At 46.8% G+C, this 27226-nt stretch overlaps 11 protein-coding genes across 11 annotated transcripts in view; all 11 read right to left on the bottom strand.

Annotated features, from left to right (window-relative positions):
- Nucleotides 1-3735: 3735 nt before the first annotated feature.
- Nucleotides 3736-4253, bottom strand: LOC135194389 (histone H2B). The gene has a single exon (XM_064219799.1). The coding sequence runs from the start codon at nt 4171-4173 to the stop codon at nt 3799-3801; it is 375 nt and encodes a 124-aa protein (XP_064075869.1). The 5' UTR covers nt 4174-4253; the 3' UTR covers nt 3736-3798.
- Nucleotides 4254-5121: 868 nt separating this feature from the next.
- Nucleotides 5122-5571, bottom strand: LOC113398508 (histone H2A). The gene has a single exon (XM_026637267.2). It carries the CDS (start codon nt 5496-5498, stop codon nt 5124-5126), a length of 375 nt encoding a protein of 124 aa, XP_026493052.1. The 5' UTR covers nt 5499-5571; the 3' UTR covers nt 5122-5123.
- A 4402-nt stretch (nt 5572-9973) lies between these two features.
- Nucleotides 9974-10977, bottom strand: LOC135194422 (histone H1B-like). The gene has a single exon (XM_064219843.1). It carries the CDS (start codon nt 10857-10859, stop codon nt 10068-10070), a length of 792 nt encoding a protein of 263 aa, XP_064075913.1. The 5' UTR covers nt 10860-10977; the 3' UTR covers nt 9974-10067.
- Nucleotides 10978-12059: 1082 nt separating this feature from the next.
- On the bottom strand, nt 12060-12711 carry LOC135194338 (histone H4). Its single transcript, XM_064219664.1, has one exon. It carries the CDS (start codon nt 12431-12433, stop codon nt 12122-12124), a length of 312 nt encoding a protein of 103 aa, XP_064075734.1. The 5' UTR covers nt 12434-12711; the 3' UTR covers nt 12060-12121.
- A 535-nt stretch (nt 12712-13246) lies between these two features.
- On the bottom strand, nt 13247-13705 carry LOC135194333 (histone H3). The gene has a single exon (XM_064219658.1). It carries the CDS (start codon nt 13680-13682, stop codon nt 13272-13274), a length of 411 nt encoding a protein of 136 aa, XP_064075728.1. The 5' UTR covers nt 13683-13705; the 3' UTR covers nt 13247-13271.
- Nucleotides 13706-14411: 706 nt separating this feature from the next.
- LOC135194336 (histone H2B) lies at nt 14412-14919 on the bottom strand. The gene has a single exon (XM_064219661.1). It carries the CDS (start codon nt 14847-14849, stop codon nt 14475-14477), a length of 375 nt encoding a protein of 124 aa, XP_064075731.1. The 5' UTR covers nt 14850-14919; the 3' UTR covers nt 14412-14474.
- Nucleotides 14920-15797: 878 nt separating this feature from the next.
- LOC135194335 (histone H2A) lies at nt 15798-16247 on the bottom strand. Its single transcript, XM_064219660.1, has one exon. It carries the CDS (start codon nt 16172-16174, stop codon nt 15800-15802), a length of 375 nt encoding a protein of 124 aa, XP_064075730.1. The 5' UTR covers nt 16175-16247; the 3' UTR covers nt 15798-15799.
- A 6240-nt stretch (nt 16248-22487) lies between these two features.
- On the bottom strand, nt 22488-23491 carry LOC135194332 (histone H1B-like). Its single transcript, XM_064219657.1, has one exon. The coding sequence runs from the start codon at nt 23371-23373 to the stop codon at nt 22582-22584; it is 792 nt and encodes a 263-aa protein (XP_064075727.1). The 5' UTR covers nt 23374-23491; the 3' UTR covers nt 22488-22581.
- Nucleotides 23492-24573: 1082 nt separating this feature from the next.
- Nucleotides 24574-25225, bottom strand: LOC135194337 (histone H4). The gene has a single exon (XM_064219663.1). It carries the CDS (start codon nt 24945-24947, stop codon nt 24636-24638), a length of 312 nt encoding a protein of 103 aa, XP_064075733.1. The 5' UTR covers nt 24948-25225; the 3' UTR covers nt 24574-24635.
- A 535-nt stretch (nt 25226-25760) lies between these two features.
- LOC135194334 (histone H3) lies at nt 25761-26219 on the bottom strand. Its single transcript, XM_064219659.1, has one exon. It carries the CDS (start codon nt 26194-26196, stop codon nt 25786-25788), a length of 411 nt encoding a protein of 136 aa, XP_064075729.1. The 5' UTR covers nt 26197-26219; the 3' UTR covers nt 25761-25785.
- A 769-nt stretch (nt 26220-26988) lies between these two features.
- The window catches only part of LOC135194280 (histone H2B-like), a 569-nt gene continuing 331 nt past the window's right edge, over nt 26989-27226 (bottom strand). Inside the window, exon 2 of the mRNA XM_064219593.1 lies at nt 26989-27195. Coding sequence (XP_064075663.1) covers nt 26989-27195 — 207 coding nt within the window. The remainder of the gene's footprint in view (nt 27196-27226) is intronic.

Raw genomic sequence — 27226 nt, forward strand, 5'->3', positions numbered from 1 at the left:
AATTTTCTCGAAAGGGACCAGTATGCTAAGTGAGACGGTGACAGTTCACTTAGATATCTGTCCCATCGCGTGCCTCCGTAAACTGCAATTCGGGTTCTAACCTTTCTTTGCAGTTCCCAGAGTCGTTTTTTGTTCGCGTGAGAAGGACAAGAATCGTGGGCTCTGTTGGCCGCATTCCGGCGTGAGATTAGGTCTCTTAGGTGTCTAGGGAGTTCCCAGCGTCCGTCTGGTTGCACTGGAATCTCCCTAGTACTATTGTCGATCGCGTCGCGGATGTACTGAGTGACGCTAGCCGTCGCCGACTTAGCAACTTCTACCGTGTCTATGTCGTCGGGTATTGAGTCTAAAGCGGGCGATTCTAGCGATTGGAATTGCTCTTCGAGCTTTTTCCAATCGATGATCGTTTTAGTTTGTAAATTAAGCGCGGGATCGGGTCCTAGCTGTATTAAAACTGGTCTATGGTCCGAGTCTAACTCGGGTAAAGTTTGTATGGAACGCAATCGAAGCGCCACATCATTAAAAATAGCAATGTCTAGCACATCGGCTCTATCGCGATCGTTGCTATTGTGAAAGGGAAATCTAGTCGGAGTTGTAGGGGCTATTATATCAAAATTAAATCTCGAGAGAACGGATAGGCCGTCTAGTGTGCTACCGTTGCTGTTAGTCACTCTCGAGTTCCACCTAGGGTGTTTAGAGTTTAGGTCCCCGGCCAGAATGACCGAGCTACCCATAGAAAGAAGCGAGCTAATATCGCTTTCTAGTAAGCTTTTAGTCGGGGATAGATATACCGAGGCGATAATGACCGGTCGATGACCGGTCATTGACACCTGACACACAGACGCTTCGATGTTTCTAAGCGGCGGCGGGTCCATAGGGGTGCAATGAAGCGACCTCCTATAGTAAATTAGAGTGCCCCCGCGGGCATTGACCCTATCATTGCGTACGATATTATAATTAGCGATTTTCGGATCGCGTATGCACGGTTTTAAAAAGGATTCTTGTATTAAAAGGAAGTCGGTTTGATGCTCGGTTACGAAATCGCGTATTAGTTGCATTTGTTTTTTAAGCCCGTTTGCGTTAAACGTAGCAATACTGATCGAGCGGGGTTTGATTCTACCTACTGTTGCTGCCATTAATAAGGCGGTTGGGAGGGAATTGTGTAGCGCCATATGGCGTCTATGAGTCCGGCGTGTTCGACTGTCGCTTGCAGTCTCGCCTGCGGGTTGTTGTTTGCCGCTCGCAGTTTGCCTGCGAGGGCCCTAAGTTCGTTGGGATTGAAGGTCCCAACGAAGTCGCAGACGAGTTTTAAGTCGTCTGCGATGCTTCCGCTGTGTGCGGCTGGGCCTGCGGGGGCCGTTGGGGCCTTAGGGGCCTTGGGGCCCTGTGAGGGCTTGGGGGTCGGTGCCTGTTTTGGTGCAGATTTCTGTACCATAGGCAGGGGCTTATCCCAGGCAGAGACCTGGGGGGGTTGGGGTGCGGGGGTAGGCGGGGCCTTTGCCGCTTGTGCGGGTTGTGCGGGGGCTCGCCTGGCTTGAGGCTTGCCCTTGTTTACCCTGCGCCGAGGAGCTCTGGAGCAGCCTCGGTAGTTGGCCGGGTGGCCTTGGGTCTGACATAGGACACACTCAGGTGGTATGTCCGGGTTGCGCTCCTTGCGGGGGCAATCCTTGGTGCCGTGGTCGCCGAGGCACTTGACGCACCTGGGCCGGGCGAAACAGTTGCGGGCCGAGTGTCCGTACAATTGACAGCGATGACACTGTCCCGGAGCACCTCTGTTTCGGGGGACCTCTACGGTTATTCCGGAGAGGTGACCCACGGATCTAATATTGAAGATTTTCTTGGCCTCTGGAGAGAGGTCAAGAATAACCAGGACGAGGTCGAAGGCCCTCTTCGTGGTCGGATGGTACATCCTGTGTACCTCTCGGACCGGAAGGTCTTGGGCCTTCAGCTCCTCCTGGATGAACTCGGTGCCGAGTTCGCGAGGGAGGCCGCGTATTACTACGCGTAGTTGGCGCTCTTCCTCCAGAGCGTATGAGTGAAAGCCGATTAACTTGGCTCTCAAGTACGACGTCAGGCGTCTGTGGTCGTCCGAAGTGGGGACCTGCACCTTGATACCTTGTGAGGTATTTTTAGCGTGGGTATACTGGATTCTCTTTTCAGAGATGTCTTTTGAGATGTGTTCCCACGCCGCCTTATCCTGTACGAAGACAGGGGGAGGGGCCTTGGGACGGCGTTCGGCCTTGGCTGCAGGGTCAGCTGTTTGGCTAGCCTGCTGTTGAGCTGGCTGCCTAGCTTGTGCCTGAGCATCTGAGGCGGGTTTTTTGGGAGGGGTAGGGAGGACAGGGCGCAGGGGGGAGCGGGATTTGTTCCTCTCCTGTAGTACCCTTTTCGGTGGAGGAGATGCCTTGCGGGAGGCTTTCTTCCTCTTTGTCGATTTTTTCCGATTCTGGACGGTTTCGAAACCGTCCGAGTCGGAGGAGCTTACCTCCATCTCTTGCGAGGAGAGGTAAGATAGGGGCGAGTCGGGTCTGAGGTCCGGGGAGGCCGGTTGGTCCATGTGGACCACCGGAGTATTAATCTTAGCGAAATTCGCTAGGATGTCTGGATGGTTGGCCTCCAGGAATTTGATGAGGCCCTCCATCGCGTGAGGGAAATTGGTGGCCATGGCGGTCACCAGGGGGTCAATACCTCCCTGCCTGAAAGGCAGGGAGTTGTGTATTTTTAATGTATCCCTATATGGTTATTTATGTGACTCTGTTACTGTGAATAACAGAGATGTGTGCCTAGTCCTAGCAAATATAGGATGTGTAAGTCACTGGTACTCACCCGAACGATACAATCCCAATTCACTTAGCACAGACACTAAACGAAGCACACACAATGGCGAACGAATCCGCCGGAACAAAGCTGCACACCTACGCTGAATATACCTATCACGAACACTTCGCGCGAACGAAACTGCAACGATAGAAACCGTTAAAAAGTTCCCACGCTTCCCTCTAGCGGGACGCTTGGGCAACTTTTCGACGGGGGCGTGGCCTAATTGCGTATTAGAGAATTCGAAAATCGGATTGCTGACATGCGAGCGAGCCCGATGCCAGAATCGGAATGATAAAATTTTTGTAAAGGAACGTTCGCTTATATACGAGTTCTACTACGGCTAGAGGGACCGCCGCGATGACGATTCGATATATCCGTCTCTCTCTCTACGCTATGCACGTTCTCTCTCACGCGTTCACTGATCGATGCGAAAATGCGAAAAATTCATGTTTGAGTTGTTATTATTATTATTAGATATATTTTTTAATGAATTAATATTATTATTCTTTCAGATATCATCGGCCTACGTCGAACGAGTTAAACGCAGGATATATATGATACGAGATCGAAATGAATGAGAAGATCGACGGAATCGACAGTACGGCGGCGGCTTCGAGCTTACAGCGCTACAGCTCTACAGGAAGGTAACTACGACGATCAAATATATTATATATCTCTAATTAAAATTCGATTCAAGACTAGTAAAGAAAAGAAAACTGTTTTTGTATATGTTAATAATTAGGAATCTTATCAGAGTATGTATGTGTGTATTATATATGTATATAATTAATCGATTAAATATGTTAATAAATAAACATGTAGTATTATTGTTATTTGATGATAATAATAATAATAATAATAAACGACGGCTAAATCGTTTGAAACTTTAAATTATTGTTTATCGAAACTCTTTGTGGCCCTGAAAAGGGCCTTTTTATTATTATCTCCTTCATAAATCGTAGCGTTCTACTACGGCTTCGTTTACTTGGAGCTCGTGTACTTCGTTACGGCCTTAGTACCTTCGCTCACGGCGTGCTTGGCGAGCTCGCCGGGCAGAAGAAGCCTCACCGAAGTCTGCACCTCCCTCGAGGTGATCGTCGATCGCTTGTTGTAGTGAGCGAGACGAGAAGCCTCGGCGGCGATGCGCTCGAAGATATCGTTCACGAAAGAGTTCATGATCGACATGGCCTTACTCGAGATACCGGTGTCGGGATGTACCTGTTTCAGTACTTTGTAAATGTAGATTGCGTAGCTCTCCTTCCTCTTATGCTTCTTCTTCTTCTTGTCCGACTTGGAGATGTTCTTCTGAGCTTTGCCCGATTTCTTGGCGGCCTTTCCGCTAGTCTTAGGCGGCATGATGACGAATAAACAAATTCACAATAATGCAATCGAAACTTAATCTCGTGTGATACACGTGCGCACCGTACGGGAGCGCAAGCGAAACTGGAGAGTATCGTTTCGTACTCTCGGATTTTGTTTAAATAAGGCCCGCGCGGCACGCGTAGCGTTCGCGCATACGGTGCGGCATACAGACGCAGAACTCTATCGACCAATCAGAAACGATCGTCGCGCTTAGTACGAGAGGGGCGGAGAGTAGAGGGAGAGGGGGAGAGTGTTATTAGGTTCTCGTTTTAAAACGATACGAAAAATATTCCTCCTTCCCCTACCCCACCGACCGCATCTCTATGATCATGATTACTATACGAATAGACTTAAAGCTGAAATCATTAATATATTATTTTAAAATTTAGAATGTTTATATCATCTAATCGATTTATATGTAAATATTATTAATAACAACAAATAAAATATATCATCTCTCTATAAGACAGACAGCTCAGACAGTTATAGTTATTATGATGATTGAAAATTTTAGATCGAAATATTATTTAATAATTATCGTAAATAATAAAATAATTTTAATGTGTATATATATTCTATCGTCGTAGCGTACACTGTAATAGCAGCAGCAGCAGTAGTAGTGTTAGTGTTAGTAGTGATTCTCTACGTTCAACTAAAGAGTTCAACGAGCGTTTAAATGGTGCGTATAAAATATCGAATGACATGTAATCAACGTCGAGACGTCATAATCGTTTAGGAAACATAACATTTTTTAATGCATATCAGATATATTTTGTGGCCCTGAAAAGGGCCTTTTTATTCGTTATCACGATGAAGAACGAGTTCGTTCGTTCGATCGTTCGCATGTAACATCGCAATGTATATAATAACAAATTTGATGACTACAATAACGACGACGACGACGACGACGACGACCGTTCCGCAACGTCACCGCACACAAGTGTTTAAGCCTTCTTCTCGGTCTTCTTGGGCAGAAGTACGGCTTGGATGTTAGGTAGGACGCCACCTTGTGCGATAGTCACGCCCGAGAGCAACTTGTTCAGCTCCTCGTCGTTACGGATCGCCAACTGTAGATGTCTCGGTATGATCCTGGTCTTCTTGTTGTCGCGGGCGGCGTTGCCGGCCAACTCGAGTACTTCAGCGGCTAGGTATTCCATGACGGCCGCGAGATACACGGGTGCACCGGCACCGACGCGCTCTGCGTAGTTACCCTTCCTGAGGAGTCTGTGTATACGTCCGACCGGAAACTGTAGACCGGCACGGTTCGAACGCGACTTTGCCTTCCCCTTGACTTTGCCTCCTTTACCGCGACCGGACATGATTATAGAGAATTAATGAAAAATTAGCAACGCAAATATAAATATGAGAGAGCGGAACGCGTGCGTACGGCTCGGGAGCGCGGTGAACAGTAAAACGGTCGCGTTTTTTTTTTTTTTTTTTGTATCTGTGGTTGTGTATTGCTGTTGGCCCTACTGGCCTTTACAGCGTCACCGAACGTTGGGGCGAGTGCTAAGACTCTGCCTCGAGGTGAACCCTTTTGGGCTCGAAAGTGACGTTCGTCCTGAGGGTGTCTCCTATGAGATCGCACCTCGGCTCAGAACGTAGTCGGTGGGGTGTGAATTTAAGCACTGAATGAATTTACTGACGTCACGGCCGTCTCCGTGACGTCGCTAATCTGGGTCCTCGTTTCCGCCGGCGGAAACGCTGTGAGTGTGAGTTGTGTAGTGTGCTGGTTTTCCCTACTACTAGTGGTGCGTTTGCGATAGTGAAGCTATCGTCGTTGTCGTTCAGGACGTGCATAGGTCGCCTGAGTCTGTTGGGTAGATTACCTCTTAGGGAGGTGTACTGGCATGCTTGTGCTATCAGCGGATTGCTGTGTTGTTTGGCTCTCTCAAAATACGCCGTGGAGAGTATTTTCAGATGTTTCGCGATCGAATCGATGTCGAAGTCTTTATGTAGGTCGACGTTACGTATGTACCACGGCGAGTCCGTGGCGATACGAAGGAAACGGTTTTGAATGGTCTGTAGTTTATTTAGTTGTGACGCTTTGATGTGGGCAAAGACAGGGCTCGCATAGGTCATGATAGGACGAATGCAGGCTTTGTATAGTGTCGTCTTATTTCTAAGAGACATTTTACTCCGCCCGCATAGTATCGTATACAGTCTTCCTAGTACGAACGCTGCTTTGTTTCGGACTCTGGTTATGTGAGAGTGGAAGTTTAACTTTCTATCTAGGGTGACTCCAAGGTATTTAGCTTCCGATTTCCACGGTATCGGTTGGTTAAATAATTTAATGTCTCCCGGTTTGCCCTGATTCCACTTGATGTAGACGGGGTTTCTAGTGAAGTGTACTGCTGCGCTTTTGTCGGGATTTACCTCGATCCTCCATTTCCTAAACCAGTCGCCTAGTGCGTTAGCTGCGGATTGGAGTCGTGTGGTGATGACTTTGGTCGAGGCCGAGGTGGTGTATAGTGCGGTATCGTCCGCGAAGAGAGCTAGGTTGACTTTTTTAGTGACGTTCGGTATGTCGTTGGTGAAAAGGCAGTACAGAATCGGGGATAGCGCGGAGCCCTGAGGGACTCCAGCCCTGATGGGGCGAGATGTGGACAGGGTACCTTCGACTCGGTAGCGGAAGGTGCGATTCGACAAGTAGTCTCGTATGATGAGCACGAGTCTGTCTGGCAACCCTAGTAATTGCAGTTTATATAATAAACCGTTGTGCCAGACTTTGTCGAATGCTTTCGCTACGTCGAAGAATAGAGCTCCTGTGGAGGTGGCTTTGCTGAAGGCGAAACCTTTTAGTATGTCTTCCGTTAAGCGGTGGACCTGATTGACACACGAGTGTCCGGCTCTAAAGCCGAATTGCTCGTTTATTGTTATTTGTTTGGCCTGTATGATGGCCTTGATCCTAGCTAATATGATTCTCTCGTATATTTTGCCGAGAGTGCTCAGTAAGCTGATGGGACGATAGCTCGTGGGCTGATTCCTAGGTTTCCCTGGTTTTGGGATTCCTATCACTATGGCTTCTTTCCATTGGTCGGGAAAGGAGCAACCTGCCAGAAGGGCATTATATATTAGCACTAGTAGTGCGATGATTTGTTGCGGGAAACGCTTGACCGCTTTGTTTGTTATCCGGTCCGCACCGGGAGATTTTTTAACCTGTAAGGCTTTGACGATCGATTCGATTTCATCGGCTGACGTCGGCGTCAGTGGTTCGTCCGTTGGTGGCATAGAGCTGATACGATTTACTGCCCCGTCCACCTTTAGGAGGTGGTCCGGGTGTACCGGGTAGTTGCTCGGGGAGCATTGTGTTTCTAGTGCGTCGGCTAAGCACTCGGCCTTATCCAAGTCGTCTATTGCGGGTGGAAGATTTGGTCGTAACAGTGGAGGCATGGTCGTGGGCGATGAGCCTTTGAGAGATCTCGGCATCGACCAAAACGCAGTGTGTGATGGCGTGATTTCCCCAAGGTAATCGCCGTCCCTATAGTTACGGAATTCCTCGAAACGGGTTTTGACGTCCCTCTGAAGGGCCCGGAGTTTCCTCCGGTTTTCTTTTGAAGGAAAAGCGTCGTGCGCTCGTGTGACTGCATTTTTCCGCGTGATAAGATCTTTGAGGTCTTCAGGGAGTTCATAACGCTCGTTAGGGCGCATTTGAATATCCCTGGAGCACTCATCTATCGTGTCGCGTACGTGAGTCGTGAGGTTAATCGCGGCCGCTTTCGCAACATCGACGGAGTCAATACTGTCTGGGATGTTTTTTAAAAATGTCGAGTCTAAGGACTGGATCTGCTGTTGGAATTTCTTCCAGTCAACGATCGTTTTGGTTGGGCGGTGAAGTGGCTCGTCAGGCCCTAGTTCTATGACGACTGGACGGTGATCGGAGTCTAACTCTGGTAGTGCCTCGATTGAGCGCAACTGTAAGGTCACGCCTTTCAAGATCACCACGTCGAGGACGTCTGGCCTATCTCTGTGATTTTCTGAATGTGGGAATCTAGTGGGTGTCGTTGGTGCAATGACTGTGAAGTTACACGATATGGGGTGGGCTAGTTGTTCTAGTTTCCTGCCCCTTGTGTTGGCACGTCTTGAGTGCCATTCGGGATTTTTACTGTTTAGGTCGCCGGCCAGAATGACCGCGCTACCTGTTGCAAGAAGTGACCTAATGTCACTTTCTAATAGGTCTTTAGTTGGACTAAGGTAAACTGATGCTACTATGACGGGCTGATGGCCTGTCATGCTTATTTGACATATTGACGCTTCGATGTTGGTAAGCGGCGGGCTGTCGAGCGGCACGCAGTGCAGTGACTTTTTGTAATATATGATCGTGCCTCCGCCTTTGGCGGAGGTACGATCGTTTCTGATTGTGCGGTAGTTGGCCACGTTTGGGCTGCGCAAATTTGTTTTCAGAAACGTCTCCTGCACTAGCATGACGTCGACAGGGTGGTTCCGTAGGAATTCTCGAACTAGATCGATCTGTTGGATAAGCCCGTTTGCGTTAAACGTGACTAGCACTAACGAGCGAGGTTTTATTCTACTAACGGCGGCCATTAGGGTAGCGTAGTGCGTCTACCTGTGAGAACAGGTATGAGTACCTCACGAAAAGGGCCGCGATGTTCCTTGGATCGGCTGCGTATTCGTCCAAGAAGCATTGGATGCCGTCCAGGTCTAACTGGTCGCATAATGCGAAGAAATCGCGGATGTTTTCCGCGTCTTTGGCTACCATAGTACGTGGCCTTGTTGGCTGTCTATTGGCGTTGGCGTTTATTGATGTGGTGCGCGGCGCTGAGTGCGGTGGTGGTGCTGCTGCGGTCTTTCGGACCAACGGTCGCGTTACTCCGTCCCCTTTTTATACTCGGAACGTAGTCGCGTCTATCGGTGCGGTGGTATCGAGAGAGACTCTGACTCTGTTTGATTGTATTGAAATTGTAAATTGTTAAATTTCTGTTTCTTATTAGTGTATACAGTATAGTATTAAGATTACGACGATGAATGATGTCGAGTTTCGGGAGAGTCGGGCAGTCGGGCGGGGCGGGGCGGGGCGGGTCGGGGGGTTTCGAAATGCGAATGCGAATAGAAAAATGAAGTAAAAATTGTATATATTTATTTATTTATTTTTTTTTTTTTTTGAACAAAGAAAGAAAGAGATAAAGAAAGGAAGAGTCATAACAACGAAATAAAAAATAATATTAATAAAGTGAAATTAGTCGGGCGCGCGGGTGGTGTGTCCTTTTCGTGTTTCGCGTGCGAGCGATATATTTTGATAAAGATAAAATATAATAATAATAAACATGTACGTACGTATGTTTGTTTGTTTGTTTGTTTGTTTGTTTGTTTGTTTGTTTGTTGAATTTAATTGAAGACGTTCGAGTGTGCTGCTCCATCTCTATGATTGTAAATATTATAGATGGATAATGAGGTATGTGGATATTTTTATCATATAATATTAAATTTTTTTTTTATTTTTTTTTTTTCTTTCCGTTTACGTTTTATATTTTATAAATTTAGAATTAGTTTTGGAATTGTTCATCGTATCGTTCGAAACTTTAACTCATCTTATTCGTCGTCGTCGTCGTAGATTATTACGCACGACGACGAATATATTCGTTTATTATGTGAAACTTATGTTAGCCCTGAAAAGGGCTTTTTGTCGTGCGATTTACGCGCCGCACACGCTTGCATCGTCATCGTCATCGTCACAGTCTTCGTCGTCGTCGTCGTCGTCGTCGTCGTCGTCGTCGTCGTCGTCGTCGACGCGATGGGATCGGACAAATGTATGTCATCGATGATGTTGTTTTTTTTTTTTTTTGTTGTTGTTGTTGTTGTAGATGATGATGATGACACTTTTGAAAGATGTCATCGTTATTATCACCGCTGCGGCGGCTGCAGGCGACTTACTTTTTAGCGGCGGCGGCGGATGCTTTCTTAGCTGTCGGTTTCGACTTCGGCGTAGCGGCGGCGGCCTTCTTCGGTTTCGGGGCTTTAGGTTTCTTAGTCGGCGGTTTCGCAGTCTTCTTCGCCTTCGATGCGGCGCCCTTCGCCTTCGAAGGAGCGGCCGCCGCGACGGCCTTCTTAGCGGCTGCCGGTTTCTTTTTAGCGGCTGCAGCTTTCTTATCCTTTATCGTCGCCTTCGCCTTCGATTTGGACGGCGATGACGCCGCCGCCGCCGCACCGGACGACGCACCGCCGGCGGCCGCTTTCTTGCCCGCGGCGGCGCCCTTGCCGGCGACGGGAGCGGAGGACGTCGCCTTCTTCGACTTACCCGAAGCGGCCGAGGATGCGGCCTTGCCGCCGGACGCGCCTCCGATTCCGGCACCCGCCGGTTTCTTCGAAGCGGACGATTTCGACTCTAGTTTGAACGAACCCGATGCGCCCTTGCCCTTCGTCTGTATCAGTGCACCCGATTCGACGGCGCTCTTGAGATACTTTCTGATGAACGGAGCCAATTTCTCAGAATCGACTTTGTATTGAGCCGCGATGTATTTCTTGATCGCCTGAAGCGACGAACCGCTACGTTCCTTCAACTCTTTGATGGCGCTGTTCACCATTTCGGATGTTTTAGGATGAGTAGGTTTCGCCTTCGGTTTCTTGGCGGCGGCGCCACCGGCGGCGGCCGCGGACGCCTTCGGTTTCTTCGCAGGGGTCGCCGGTGCCGGCGCTTCGGTTGCTATAGCTGTGTCGGCCATTTTATTTTATTTTATTTAATAAACTCACTACACAATCACACGAAAGATAAATATTAATAGTTGTAGTAGCAGTTGTACCGTGGGATAACAACGTATAACGATATAAAACGTGTCTGATATCGGACGGAGATCGACGCGGCGGAGAGGTCGCTAGTGGTAAGTCGAGTCCGAGCAATACCGTAAGGAGAACCGCGATGTCGCTAGACAATTTCTCGTACGAACGCTTAAAACTTTTCACTAACAGGTATCTTTTCGAATGCGATATTTATATAATTTAAAGTAGTTTTTGACCGTTCTATAACACAAAAAGATACCTCTTGAACCTATCGATCGTTTGAAAGTCGAATTCGTAGCACAGTTCGACAACGATGTGTACGAATCGCGTTTAAATTCGTTATAGTTCTAGTCGCGTACCTAGAGCCTCGTTTAAAAGTTATTTTATTCTATTAAAATCGTTTTAAACGTTTCGTTCTATCGACATATTGAAAGCGAAGATACCTCACTGATAATGTATAAAAGCGCAACTCTTATTCGATAATTTACTAACAATTTTAGCGTGTTCCAAGTCGACGTTCGTAAAACACACTACTACGCGAGTCGATATAAGAAGCACGAGAAAATGTTGTCTGATATGTGAATACTTATCGAATAATATATAAAATATAAACTATTACGATAGATAAATAATACGTGTTTCGAAAGAGAGACCACAGTATCGTATAAATAATAAAAATAATCTACAGTAATCGTGTGTAAGAGCTACGTTTAGAGGCGAGCCTCGAGGCGTGCGAAATATTGTTGGAGGCGCGTTCGTAGCGCGTGAAGTAGAGCCGAAAGAACGACGACGACGACGACGAAGACGAATAATTAGTCATATATAATAACGTTTGAATTGTAAACAGAAATTTAAAATTAAATAAATTAAATTACACACTCATTCAGATGCATGGTAAAGTATATTCTACGTTAACGATCGGTCGGTATTACGTCGTAGTCGTCATCGTATCTTATCTATACGATCGTTTTACACGCTTAGAGCTCTTACTCTTATATTCGTATTATTATTAATATGTATTATGTTATTATGTTTAATAGACGTCATTGAACGATTGAAACGAGTATTCAATGTGTATGTAGTATGTATAAACAGATCCATATGCGGCCCTGAAAAGGGCCTTTTTTATATTTAGTTTTCGCAGTATTATTTGTAAATTATTAATTTTTTTTTGTATAATTTTTCAAAATAAAACATCGAAAACATTTTAACCGCCGAAACCGTACAGAGTACGTCCCTGACGTTTCAGGGCGTACACTACGTCCATGGCGGTGACGGTCTTCCTCTTCGCGTGCTCGGTGTAGGTGACGGCGTCGCGGATTACGTTCTCGAGGAACACTTTGAGGACACCGCGAGTCTCTTCGTATATCAGACCGGATATACGTTTCACACCGCCTCTGCGTGCGAGACGACGGATGGCCGGTTTCGTGATACCTTGGATGTTATCACGGAGCACTTTCCTGTGTCGCTTCGCGCCTCCTTTCCCCAGACCCTTTCCACCTTTACCGCGACCGGTCATTTTCTTGTCTTCGGTTTGTCTTGTTTAATCTGAACGGCAAAGAAAGACGTACAGAAATCCGTCCGCTGTCGATCAGAGACGATCACTTTATGGTAGTCTCGTCGTTCTACGCTCGACTGATATATAAGCGCTCGACTAACTACACACGTATGCGTGTCGTTCGCTCCGTGTGCGAAAGAGATGGCGATATCTAAGTGCCATTAGATAGAAAGAGAAAGACTGATAGAGACAGCGTGCAGTCGAAAAAGCTATGGTAGGGATGGCGGCCGAGGGGATGGGGTAAGGGGGGAGTTCATGTATGTGTCTTGTTTATCGGGAGAATGGGGGGGGGGGGGGGTGAGATATTTTTGTGTTCTTCAAAATTGATATCTTTGCAATAATATTTACAATTATGCTCTTAACGATCAATATATCGTCATAAGATCGTAATAATATATGTAATCACACATACACTCACCTCTCACGTTCTCGTATTCGATTGAAATATACATATTTATTTACAATAATAGTATAAAATACACAACGTTTACGTATGTGCGTATTGATATTTCGAATTATGTGTAACGTGTTTATGATAATTTTGATATAAAAATAATTATTGTTATTTGTGAGTAGGTTTTTCGTGACGACTTTGTTACGTTTGAAACGGACGACGAAAAAAAAAAAAAATTTTTTTTTTCTTTGTATTTAGATATATATGCGGCCCTGAAAAGGGCCTTTTTGAATATGTTTACTTGCAGTCTATCTGCATATAATACTGCGTATATTATTATTATTTATTTTTTTCTATACGTAGAATTGTGCAAATGAGACTGCGACGACGACGACGCAGACGCAATTAGGCACGTTCTCCTCGGATCCTGCGCGCCAATTGAATATCCTTAGGCATGATCGTCACACGCTTAGCGTGGATAGCGCACAGGTTCGTGTCTTCGAAGAGACCGACGAGATAAGCTTCGCTTGCTTCCTGCAGGGCCATTACGGCGGAACTCTGGAAACGGAGATCGGTCTTGAAGTCTTGAGCGATCTCACGAACGAGACGCTGGAATGGCAGTTTGCGGATCAGAAGCTCAGTGCTCTTCTGGTAACGACGGATCTCACGAAGGGCGACCGTACCGGGTCTGTAACGATGAGGTTTCTTCACTCCTCCCGTGGCAGGAGCGCTCTTGCGAGCCGCCTTGGTGGCGAGCTGCTTGCGCGGTGCCTTACCACCGGTAGATTTTCGGGCCGTCTGCTTAGTACGAGCCATCCTTGACGATGAATGAACGAACACGCACGAAACGAAAATTTATTATGACAAACTTAGAGACGTCTCTAGACACGTCCGCACGAAAGGAACGTAGTCGACGGATTAAAATTTTTGTAAAGGAACGTTCGCTTATATACGAGTTCTACTACGGCTAGAGGGACCGCCGCGATGACGATTCGATATATCCGTCTCTCTCTCTACGCTATGCACGTTCTCTCTCACGCGTTCACTGATCGATGCGAAAATGCGAAAAATTCATGTTTGAGTTGTTATTATTATTATTAGATATATTTTTTAATGAATTAATATTATTATTCTTTCAGATATCATCGGCCTACGTCGAACGAGTTAAACGCAGGATATATATGATACGAGATCGAAATGAATGAGAAGATCGACGGAATCGACAGTACGGCGGCGGCTTCGAGCTTACAGCGCTACAGCTCTACAGGAAGGTAACTACGACGATCAAATATATTATATATCTCTAATTAAAATTCGATTCAAGACTAGTAAAGAAAAGAAAACTGTTTTTGTATATGTTAATAATTAGGAATCTTATCAGAGTATGTATGTGTGTATTATATATGTATATAATTAATCGATTAAATATGTTAATAAATAAACATGTAGTATTATTGTTATTTGATGATAATAATAATAATAATAATAAACGACGGCTAAATCGTTTGAAACTTTAAATTATTGTTTATCGAAACTCTTTGTGGCCCTGAAAAGGGCCTTTTTATTATTATCTCCTTCATAAATCGTAGCGTTCTACTACGGCTTCGTTTACTTGGAGCTCGTGTACTTCGTTACGGCCTTAGTACCTTCGCTCACGGCGTGCTTGGCGAGCTCGCCGGGCAGAAGAAGCCTCACCGAAGTCTGCACCTCCCTCGAGGTGATCGTCGATCGCTTGTTGTAGTGAGCGAGACGAGAAGCCTCGGCGGCGATGCGCTCGAAGATATCGTTCACGAAAGAGTTCATGATCGACATGGCCTTACTCGAGATACCGGTGTCGGGATGTACCTGTTTCAGTACTTTGTAAATGTAGATTGCGTAGCTCTCCTTCCTCTTATGCTTCTTCTTCTTCTTGTCCGACTTGGAGATGTTCTTCTGAGCTTTGCCCGATTTCTTGGCGGCCTTTCCGCTAGTCTTAGGCGGCATGATGACGAATAAACAAATTCACAATAATGCAATCGAAACTTAATCTCGTGTGATACACGTGCGCACCGTACGGGAGCGCAAGCGAAACTGGAGAGTATCGTTTCGTACTCTCGGATTTTGTTTAAATAAGGCCCGCGCGGCACGCGTAGCGTTCGCGCATACGGTGCGGCATACAGACGCAGAACTCTATCGACCAATCAGAAACGATCGTCGCGCTTAGTACGAGAGGGGCGGAGAGTAGAGGGAGAGGGGGAGAGTGTTATTAGGTTCTCGTTTTAAAACGATACGAAAAATATTCCTCCTTCCCCTACCCCACCGACCGCATCTCTATGATCATGATTACTATACGAATAGACTTAAAGCTGAAATCATTAATATATTATTTTAAAATTTAGAATGTTTATATCATCTAATCGATTTATATGTAAATATTATTAATAACAACAAATAAAATATATCATCTCTCTATAAGACAGACAGCTCAGACAGTTATAGTTATTATGATGATTGAAAATTTTAGATCGAAATATTATTTAATAATTATCGTAAATAATAAAATAATTTTAATGTGTATATATATTCTATCGTCGTAGCGTACACTGTAATAGCAGCAGCAGCAGTAGTAGTGTTAGTGTTAGTAGTGATTCTCTACGTTCAACTAAAGAGTTCAACGAGCGTTTAAATGGTGCGTATAAAATATCGAATGACATGTAATCAACGTCGAGACGTCATAATCGTTTAGGAAACATAACATTTTTTAATGCATATCAGATATATTTTGTGGCCCTGAAAAGGGCCTTTTTATTCGTTATCACGATGAAGAACGAGTTCGTTCGTTCGATCGTTCGCATGTAACATCGCAATGTATATAATAACAAATTTGATGACTACAATAACGACGACGACGACGACGACGACGACCGTTCCGCAACGTCACCGCACACAAGTGTTTAAGCCTTCTTCTCGGTCTTCTTGGGCAGAAGTACGGCTTGGATGTTAGGTAGGACGCCACCTTGTGCGATAGTCACGCCCGAGAGCAACTTGTTCAGCTCCTCGTCGTTACGGATCGCCAACTGTAGATGTCTCGGTATGATCCTGGTCTTCTTGTTGTCGCGGGCGGCGTTGCCGGCCAACTCGAGTACTTCAGCGGCTAGGTATTCCATGACGGCCGCGAGATACACGGGTGCACCGGCACCGACGCGCTCTGCGTAGTTACCCTTCCTGAGGAGTCTGTGTATACGTCCGACCGGAAACTGTAGACCGGCACGGTTCGAACGCGACTTTGCCTTCCCCTTGACTTTGCCTCCTTTACCGCGACCGGACATGATTATAGAGAATTAATGAAAAATTAGCAACGCAAATATAAATATGAGAGAGCGGAACGCGTGCGTACGGCTCGGGAGCGCGGTGAACAGTAAAACGGTCGCGTTTTTTTTTTTTTTTTTTGTATCTGTGGTTGTGTATTGCTGTTGGCCCTACTGGCCTTTACAGCGTCACCGAACGTTGGGGCGAGTGCTAAGACTCTGCCTCGAGGTGAACCCTTTTGGGCTCGAAAGTGACGTTCGTCCTGAGGGTGTCTCCTATGAGATCGCACCTCGGCTCAGAACGTAGTCGGTGGGGTGTGAATTTAAGCACTGAATGAATTTACTGACGTCACGGCCGTCTCCGTGACGTCGCTAATCTGGGTCCTCGTTTCCGCCGGCGGAAACGCTGTGAGTGTGAGTTGTGTAGTGTGCTGGTTTTCCCTACTACTAGTGGTGCGTTTGCGATAGTGAAGCTATCGTCGTTGTCGTTCAGGACGTGCATAGGTCGCCTGAGTCTGTTGGGTAGATTACCTCTTAGGGAGGTGTACTGGCATGCTTGTGCTATCAGCGGATTGCTGTGTTGTTTGGCTCTCTCAAAATACGCCGTGGAGAGTATTTTCAGATGTTTCGCGATCGAATCGATGTCGAAGTCTTTATGTAGGTCGACGTTACGTATGTACCACGGCGAGTCCGTGGCGATACGAAGGAAACGGTTTTGAATGGTCTGTAGTTTATTTAGTTGTGACGCTTTGATGTGGGCAAAGACAGGGCTCGCATAGGTCATGATAGGACGAATGCAGGCTTTGTATAGTGTCGTCTTATTTCTAAGAGACATTTTACTCCGCCCGCATAGTATCGTATACAGTCTTCCTAGTACGAACGCTGCTTTGTTTCGGACTCTGGTTATGTGAGAGTGGAAGTTTAACTTTCTATCTAGGGTGACTCCAAGGTATTTAGCTTCCGATTTCCACGGTATCGGTTGGTTAAATAATTTAATGTCTCCCGGTTTGCCCTGATTCCACTTGATGTAGACGGGGTTTCTAGTGAAGTGTACTGCTGCGCTTTTGTCGGGATTTACCTCGATCCTCCATTTCCTAAACCAGTCGCCTAGTGCGTTAGCTGCGGATTGGAGTCGTGTGGTGATGACTTTGGTCGAGGCCGAGGTGGTGTATAGTGCGGTATCGTCCGCGAAGAGAGCTAGGTTGACTTTTTTAGTGACGTTCGGTATGTCGTTGGTGAAAAGGCAGTACAGAATCGGGGATAGCGCGGAGCCCTGAGGGACTCCAGCCCTGATGGGGCGAGATGTGGACAGGGTACCTTCGACTCGGTAGCGGAAGGTGCGATTCGACAAGTAGTCTCGTATGATGAGCACGAGTCTGTCTGGCAACCCTAGTAATTGCAGTTTATATAATAAACCGTTGTGCCAGACTTTGTCGAATGCTTTCGCTACGTCGAAGAATAGAGCTCCTGTGGAGGTGGCTTTGCTGAAGGCGAAACCTTTTAGTATGTCTTCCGTTAAGCGGTGGACCTGATTGACACACGAGTGTCCGGCTCTAAAGCCGAATTGCTCGTTTATTGTTATTTGTTTGGCCTGTATGATGGCCTTGATCCTAGCTAATATGATTCTCTCGTATATTTTGCCGAGAGTGCTCAGTAAGCTGATGGGACGATAGCTCGTGGGCTGATTCCTAGGTTTCCCTGGTTTTGGGATTCCTATCACTATGGCTTCTTTCCATTGGTCGGGAAAGGAGCAACCTGCCAGAAGGGCATTATATATTAGCACTAGTAGTGCGATGATTTGTTGCGGGAAACGCTTGACCGCTTTGTTTGTTATCCGGTCCGCACCGGGAGATTTTTTAACCTGTAAGGCTTTGACGATCGATTCGATTTCATCGGCTGACGTCGGCGTCAGTGGTTCGTCCGTTGGTGGCATAGAGCTGATACGATTTACTGCCCCGTCCACCTTTAGGAGGTGGTCCGGGTGTACCGGGTAGTTGCTCGGGGAGCATTGTGTTTCTAGTGCGTCGGCTAAGCACTCGGCCTTATCCAAGTCGTCTATTGCGGGTGGAAGATTTGGTCGTAACAGTGGAGGCATGGTCGTGGGCGATGAGCCTTTGAGAGATCTCGGCATCGACCAAAACGCAGTGTGTGATGGCGTGATTTCCCCAAGGTAATCGCCGTCCCTATAGTTACGGAATTCCTCGAAACGGGTTTTGACGTCCCTCTGAAGGGCCCGGAGTTTCCTCCGGTTTTCTTTTGAAGGAAAAGCGTCGTGCGCTCGTGTGACTGCATTTTTCCGCGTGATAAGATCTTTGAGGTCTTCAGGGAGTTCATAACGCTCGTTAGGGCGCATTTGAATATCCCTGGAGCACTCATCTATCGTGTCGCGTACGTGAGTCGTGAGGTTAATCGCGGCCGCTTTCGCAACATCGACGGAGTCAATACTGTCTGGGATGTTTTTTAAAAATGTCGAGTCTAAGGACTGGATCTGCTGTTGGAATTTCTTCCAGTCAACGATCGTTTTGGTTGGGCGGTGAAGTGGCTCGTCAGGCCCTAGTTCTATGACGACTGGACGGTGATCGGAGTCTAACTCTGGTAGTGCCTCGATTGAGCGCAACTGTAAGGTCACGCCTTTCAAGATCACCACGTCGAGGACGTCTGGCCTATCTCTGTGATTTTCTGAATGTGGGAATCTAGTGGGTGTCGTTGGTGCAATGACTGTGAAGTTACACGATATGGGGTGGGCTAGTTGTTCTAGTTTCCTGCCCCTTGTGTTGGCACGTCTTGAGTGCCATTCGGGATTTTTACTGTTTAGGTCGCCGGCCAGAATGACCGCGCTACCTGTTGCAAGAAGTGACCTAATGTCACTTTCTAATAGGTCTTTAGTTGGACTAAGGTAAACTGATGCTACTATGACGGGCTGATGGCCTGTCATGCTTATTTGACATATTGACGCTTCGATGTTGGTAAGCGGCGGGCTGTCGAGCGGCACGCAGTGCAGTGACTTTTTGTAATATATGATCGTGCCTCCGCCTTTGGCGGAGGTACGATCGTTTCTGATTGTGCGGTAGTTGGCCACGTTTGGGCTGCGCAAATTTGTTTTCAGAAACGTCTCCTGCACTAGCATGACGTCGACAGGGTGGTTCCGTAGGAATTCTCGAACTAGATCGATCTGTTGGATAAGCCCGTTTGCGTTAAACGTGACTAGCACTAACGAGCGAGGTTTTATTCTACTAACGGCGGCCATTAGGGTAGCGTAGTGCGTCTACCTGTGAGAACAGGTATGAGTACCTCACGAAAAGGGCCGCGATGTTCCTTGGATCGGCTGCGTATTCGTCCAAGAAGCATTGGATGCCGTCCAGGTCTAACTGGTCGCATAATGCGAAGAAATCGCGGATGTTTTCCGCGTCTTTGGCTACCATAGTACGTGGCCTTGTTGGCTGTCTATTGGCGTTGGCGTTTATTGATGTGGTGCGCGGCGCTGAGTGCGGTGGTGGTGCTGCTGCGGTCTTTCGGACCATAGGCAGCGGTTTTTCCCAGGCGCCTCTGTTGGTGGCCTGAGGGGCTCGCGTCGGTGCCTGAGGGGCTGTCGTCGGTGCCTGAGGGGCTCGCGTCGGTGCCTGAGGGGCTCGCGTCGGTGCCTGAGGGGCTCGCGTCGGTGCCTGAGGGGCACGCGTTGGTGCCTGCGGGGCTCGTGTCGGTGCCTGCGGGGCTCGCGTCGGTGCCTGAGGGGCTCGCGCCGGTCTTGAGGCGCGCCTACCCTTTGGGTCGCGTTTTAGCGGGGCCCTGGGACATCCGCGGTAATTCGCGGGGTGGCCCTGGGTCTCGCACAAAACGCAACTGGGTGGGTTTTCGGGATCGGGCTGCTTCCGCTCGCAGTCCTCTGTTAAGTGCCCGCCTAGGCATTTGACGCACCTAGGGTTGCCATAGCAGTGGCGGGCTGAGTGTCCGTAGGACTGGCATCGGTGGCACTGGCCGGGTGTGCCTCGGCTGCGGGGAGCTTCCAACTTGAAGTCGGAGAGGTCGCAGATGGTGTCGACCGAGAATATTTTCTTTCCCTCGGGGGAAAGGGGCAGTACGACCAGAACGAGATCGTATCGCTCTTTCGTACGCTGGTTGTACATTCGGTGTACGTTAATCACCGGGAGATTTTCTTTCTCCAGGCTGGCCTTAATCAAAGCCTCAGGTATTTCCTTCGGCAGGCCCCTAATGACTACGCGCAAGTGACGTTCGTCTTCTAGCGCGTATGTGAAAAATGGAGTTTTTTCACTCCGTAATAATTTTGTTAATGCCCGGTGGGTCGCAGAGTCCTGCACCTGGACTCTGATCCCTTGTAGGACATTTTTTGCCTTTGTGTAGTGGATCCGGCGTTCCACTAGGATACCTGAGATCCTAGGCCATTGTCCTTTGTCCTGAATGACAACCGGAGGTGGTGTTTTTTGCGACCTTTCGGCTTCGCTGGCCTTCGGGGTCGCTGAAGGCGACTTCGGTGTCGCGGGGCGTGCGGATGATGCTGTGGGCGTCGCGGGGCGCGAGGACGGTGAAGCCGGCGGCGGCGGGCGCTTCGAGCGCGGGCTCGACTTTCCGGGCCGTTTTTTGGGGGGAGGCGGGGCTTGAGGAGCTTTCGCCTTTCGTTTGGCGGATTTGGAGAGTACGGGCTCGAACCCGTCGCTCTCCGCGTCCGAGAATCCTACATCGGAGCCGACGGACTCCGAGTCTCGCGACCTCCCGCCATCACTGTCTGATTCGACTTCCATTGTCGAACCGACAGGTGACGTTAGGTAGGGCGACCGAGTTCCATCGACTCCGACGGAGGGCCCTACGGTGTCCTCGATGTTGAGGGCTATGTTATTAAGCGCGTCGACCGCGTCCGGAAGGTGCTGGTAGAGCAGCTTTAGGAGCTGCTCTTTGCTGAGCATGCTCACTGGGTCCATGGTGGCCCGTAATTGACGAATCGTTTGCCTCCCTGCCGTGAGGCAGGGAGGTGAGTGCCTACGGTGTGATCCCTATATGGAATCTGCCTGTCGGTGGCAGAAATGTGTGCCTAGTCCTATGGTGTGTACCTATTTCGAGTGTACTTACTGACGGTCGGTGGCGGCTTGCTACACTAACACGGAACTCGCGGTTTCGCGCACAACACTTATTCCGGTTTTGCACAACACTGATCACTTGGTTATTGTTTTGTCACTGGCAGGGTGACCCTTTACAACCCAAGGGTCGGTCGGTCGGTGGCTCAGGTAAGCGAGCAGGTATGTCGGCAGGTAGTCGTACCCGACTACAGCTTCGGCGGTTGGTGATAGATTAGTATCGGTGGATCTTGATAGAGACATCCGCACGGGACGAATGTCAGAACAAGAGTGACGAACGGTCGCGTTACTCCGTCCCCTTTTTATACTCGGAACGTAGTCGCGTCTATCGGTGCGGTGGTATCGAGAGAGACTCTGACTCTGTTTGATTGTATTGAAATTGTAAATTGTTAAATTTCTGTTTCTTATTAGTGTATACAGTATAGTATTAAGATTACGACGATGAATGATGTCGAGTTTCGGGAGAGTCGGGCAGTCGGGCGGGGCGGGGCGGGGCGGGTCGGGGGGTTTCGAAATGCGAATGCGAATAGAAAAATGAAGTAAAAATTGTATATATTTATTTATTTATTTATTTTTTTTTTTTTGAACAAAGAAAGAAAGAGATAAAGAAAGGAAGAGTCATAACAACGAAATAAAAAATAATATTAATAAAGTGAAATTAGTCGGGCGCGCGGGTGGTGTGTCCTTTTCGTGTTTCGCGTGCGAGCGATATATTTTGATAAAGATAAAATATAATAATAATAAACATGTACGTACGTATGTTTGTTTGTTTGTTTGTTTGTTTGTTGAATTTAATTTAATTGAAGACGTTCGAGTGTGCTGCTCCATCTCTATGATTGTAAATATTATAGATGGATAATGAGGTATGTGGATATTTTTATCATATAATATTAAATTTTTTTTTTATTTTTTTTTTTTCTTTCCGTTTACGTTTTATATTTTATAAATTTAGAATTAGTTTTGGAATTGTTCATCGTATCGTTCGAAACTTTAACTCATCTTATTCGTCGTCGTCGTCGTAGATTATTACGCACGACGACGAATATATTCGTTTATTATGTGAAACTTATGTTAGCCCTGAAAAGGGCTTTTTGTCGTGCGATTTACGCGCCGCACACGCTTGCATCGTCATCGTCATCGTCACAGTCTTCGTCGTCGTCGTCGTCGTCGTCGTCGTCGTCGTCGTCGTCGTCGTCGTCGACGCGATGGGATCGGACAAATGTATGTCATCGATGATGTTGTTTTTTTTTTTTTTTGTTGTTGTTGTTGTTGTAGATGATGATGATGACACTTTTGAAAGATGTCATCGTTATTATCACCGCTGCGGCGGCTGCAGGCGACTTACTTTTTAGCGGCGGCGGCGGATGCTTTCTTAGCTGTCGGTTTCGACTTCGGCGTAGCGGCGGCGGCCTTCTTCGGTTTCGGGGCTTTAGGTTTCTTAGTCGGCGGTTTCGCAGTCTTCTTCGCCTTCGATGCGGCGCCCTTCGCCTTCGAAGGAGCGGCCGCCGCGACGGCCTTCTTAGCGGCTGCCGGTTTCTTTTTAGCGGCTGCAGCTTTCTTATCCTTTATCGTCGCCTTCGCCTTCGATTTGGACGGCGATGACGCCGCCGCCGCCGCACCGGACGACGCACCGCCGGCGGCCGCTTTCTTGCCCGCGGCGGCGCCCTTGCCGGCGACGGGAGCGGAGGACGTCGCCTTCTTCGACTTACCCGAAGCGGCCGAGGATGCGGCCTTGCCGCCGGACGCGCCTCCGATTCCGGCACCCGCCGGTTTCTTCGAAGCGGACGATTTCGACTCTAGTTTGAACGAACCCGATGCGCCCTTGCCCTTCGTCTGTATCAGTGCACCCGATTCGACGGCGCTCTTGAGATACTTTCTGATGAACGGAGCCAATTTCTCAGAATCGACTTTGTATTGAGCCGCGATGTATTTCTTGATCGCCTGAAGCGACGAACCGCTACGTTCCTTCAACTCTTTGATGGCGCTGTTCACCATTTCGGATGTTTTAGGATGAGTAGGTTTCGCCTTCGGTTTCTTGGCGGCGGCGCCACCGGCGGCGGCCGCGGACGCCTTCGGTTTCTTCGCAGGGGTCGCCGGTGCCGGCGCTTCGGTTGCTATAGCTGTGTCGGCCATTTTATTTTATTTTATTTAATAAACTCACTACACAATCACACGAAAGATAAATATTAATAGTTGTAGTAGCAGTTGTACCGTGGGATAACAACGTATAACGATATAAAACGTGTCTGATATCGGACGGAGATCGACGCGGCGGAGAGGTCGCTAGTGGTAAGTCGAGTCCGAGCAATACCGTAAGGAGAACCGCGATGTCGCTAGACAATTTCTCGTACGAACGCTTAAAACTTTTCACTAACAGGTATCTTTTCGAATGCGATATTTATATAATTTAAAGTAGTTTTTGACCGTTCTATAACACAAAAAGATACCTCTTGAACCTATCGATCGTTTGAAAGTCGAATTCGTAGCACAGTTCGACAACGATGTGTACGAATCGCGTTTAAATTCGTTATAGTTCTAGTCGCGTACCTAGAGCCTCGTTTAAAAGTTATTTTATTCTATTAAAATCGTTTTAAACGTTTCGTTCTATCGACATATTGAAAGCGAAGATACCTCACTGATAATGTATAAAAGCGCAACTCTTATTCGATAATTTACTAACAATTTTAGCGTGTTCCAAGTCGACGTTCGTAAAACACACTACTACGCGAGTCGATATAAGAAGCACGAGAAAATGTTGTCTGATATGTGAATACTTATCGAATAATATATAAAATATAAACTATTACGATAGATAAATAATACGTGTTTCGAAAGAGAGACCACAGTATCGTATAAATAATAAAAATAATCTACAGTAATCGTGTGTAAGAGCTACGTTTAGAGGCGAGCCTCGAGGCGTGCGAAATATTGTTGGAGGCGCGTTCGTAGCGCGTGAAGTAGAGCCGAAAGAACGACGACGACGACGACGAAGACGAATAATTAGTCATATATAATAACGTTTGAATTGTAAACAGAAATTTAAAATTAAATAAATTAAATTACACACTCATTCAGATGCATGGTAAAGTATATTCTACGTTAACGATCGGTCGGTATTACGTCGTAGTCGTCATCGTATCTTATCTATACGATCGTTTTACACGCTTAGAGCTCTTACTCTTATATTCGTATTATTATTAATATGTATTATGTTATTATGTTTAATAGACGTCATTGAACGATTGAAACGAGTATTCAATGTGTATGTAGTATGTATAAACAGATCCATATGCGGCCCTGAAAAGGGCCTTTTTTATATTTAGTTTTCGCAGTATTATTTGTAAATTATTAATTTTTTTTTGTATAATTTTTCAAAATAAAACATCGAAAACATTTTAACCGCCGAAACCGTACAGAGTACGTCCCTGACGTTTCAGGGCGTACACTACGTCCATGGCGGTGACGGTCTTCCTCTTCGCGTGCTCGGTGTAGGTGACGGCGTCGCGGATTACGTTCTCGAGGAACACTTTGAGGACACCGCGAGTCTCTTCGTATATCAGACCGGATATACGTTTCACACCGCCTCTGCGTGCGAGACGACGGATGGCCGGTTTCGTGATACCTTGGATGTTATCACGGAGCACTTTCCTGTGTCGCTTCGCGCCTCCTTTCCCCAGACCCTTTCCACCTTTACCGCGACCGGTCATTTTCTTGTCTTCGGTTTGTCTTGTTTAATCTGAACGGCAAAGAAAGACGTACAGAAATCCGTCCGCTGTCGATCAGAGACGATCACTTTATGGTAGTCTCGTCGTTCTACGCTCGACTGATATATAAGCGCTCGACTAACTACACACGTATGCGTGTCGTTCGCTCCGTGTGCGAAAGAGATGGCGATATCTAAGTGCCATTAGATAGAAAGAGAAAGACTGATAGAGACAGCGTGCAGTCGAAAAAGCTATGGTAGGGATGGCGGCCGAGGGGATGGGGTAAGGGGGGAGTTCATGTATGTGTCTTGTTTATCGGGAGAATGGGGGGGGGGGGGGGTGAGATATTTTTGTGTTCTTCAAAATTGATATCTTTGCAATAATATTTACAATTATGCTCTTAACGATCAATATATCGTCATAAGATCGTAATAATATATGTAATCACACATACACTCACCTCTCACGTTCTCGTATTCGATTGAAATATACATATTTATTTACAATAATAGTATAAAATACACAACGTTTACGTATGTGCGTATTGATATTTCGAATTATGTGTAACGTGTTTATGATAATTTTGATATAAAAATAATTATTGTTATTTGTGAGTAGGTTTTTCGTGACGACTTTGTTACGTTTGAAACGGACGACGAAAAAAAAAAAAAATTTTTTTTTTCTTTGTATTTAGATATATATGCGGCCCTGAAAAGGGCCTTTTTGAATATGTTTACTTGCAGTCTATCTGCATATAATACTGCGTATATTATTATTATTTATTTTTTTCTATACGTAGAATTGTGCAAATGAGACTGCGACGACGACGACGCAGACGCAATTAGGCACGTTCTCCTCGGATCCTGCGCGCCAATTGAATATCCTTAGGCATGATCGTCACACGCTTAGCGTGGATAGCGCACAGGTTCGTGTCTTCGAAGAGACCGACGAGATAAGCTTCGCTTGCTTCCTGCAGGGCCATTACGGCGGAACTCTGGAAACGGAGATCGGTCTTGAAGTCTTGAGCGATCTCACGAACGAGACGCTGGAATGGCAGTTTGCGGATCAGAAGCTCAGTGCTCTTCTGGTAACGACGGATCTCACGAAGGGCGACCGTACCGGGTCTGTAACGATGAGGTTTCTTCACTCCTCCCGTGGCAGGAGCGCTCTTGCGAGCCGCCTTGGTGGCGAGCTGCTTGCGCGGTGCCTTACCACCGGTAGATTTTCGGGCCGTCTGCTTAGTACGAGCCATCCTTGACGATGAATGAACGAACACGCACGAAACGAAAATTTATTATGACAAACTTAGAGACGTCTCTAGACACGTCCGCACGAAAGGAACGTAGTCGACGGATTAAAATTTTTGTAAAGGAACGTTCGCTTATATACGAGTTCTACTACGGCTAGAGGGACCGCCGCGATGACGATTCGATATATCCGTCTCTCTCTCTACGCTATGCACGTTCTCTCTCACGCGTTCACTGATCGATGCGAAAATGCGAAAAATTCATGTTTGAGTTGTTATTATTATTATTAGATATATTTTTTAATGAATTAATATTATTATTCTTTCAGATATCATCGGCCTACGTCGAACGAGTTAAACGCAGGATATATATGATACGAGATCGAAATGAATGAGAAGATCGACGGAATCGACAGTACGGCGGCGGCTTCGAGCTTACAGCGCTACAGCTCTACAGGAAGGTAACTACGACGATCAAATATATTATATATCTCTAATTAAAATTCGATTCAAGACTAGTAAAGAAAAGAAAACTGTTTTTGTATATGTTAATAATTAGGAATCTTATCAGAGTATGTATGTGTGTATTATATATGTATATAATTAATCGATTAAATATGTTAATAAATAAACATGTAGTATTATTGTTATTTGATGATAATAATAATAATAATAATAAACGACGGCTAAATCGTTTGAAACTTTAAATTATTGTTTATCGAAACTCTTTGTGGCCCTGAAAAGGGCCTTTTTATTATTATCTCCTTCATAAATCGTAGCGTTCTACTACGGCTTCGTTTACTTGGAGCTCGTGTACTTCGTTACGGCCTTAGTACCTTCGCTCACGGCGTGCTTGGCGAGCTCGCCGGGCAGAAGAAGCCTCACCGAAGTCTGCACCTCCCTCGAGGTGATCGTCGATCGCTTGTTGTAGTGAGCGAGACGAGAAGCCTCGGCGGCGATGCGCTCGAAGATATCGTTCACGAAAGAGTTCATGATCGACATGGCCTTACTCGAGATACCGGTGTCGGGATGTACC

Source organism: Vanessa tameamea, chromosome 29, assembly GCF_037043105.1.
Source record: "Vanessa tameamea isolate UH-Manoa-2023 chromosome 29, ilVanTame1 primary haplotype, whole genome shotgun sequence".
In the NCBI taxonomy this organism is placed as follows: domain Eukaryota; kingdom Metazoa; phylum Arthropoda; class Insecta; order Lepidoptera; family Nymphalidae; genus Vanessa; species Vanessa tameamea.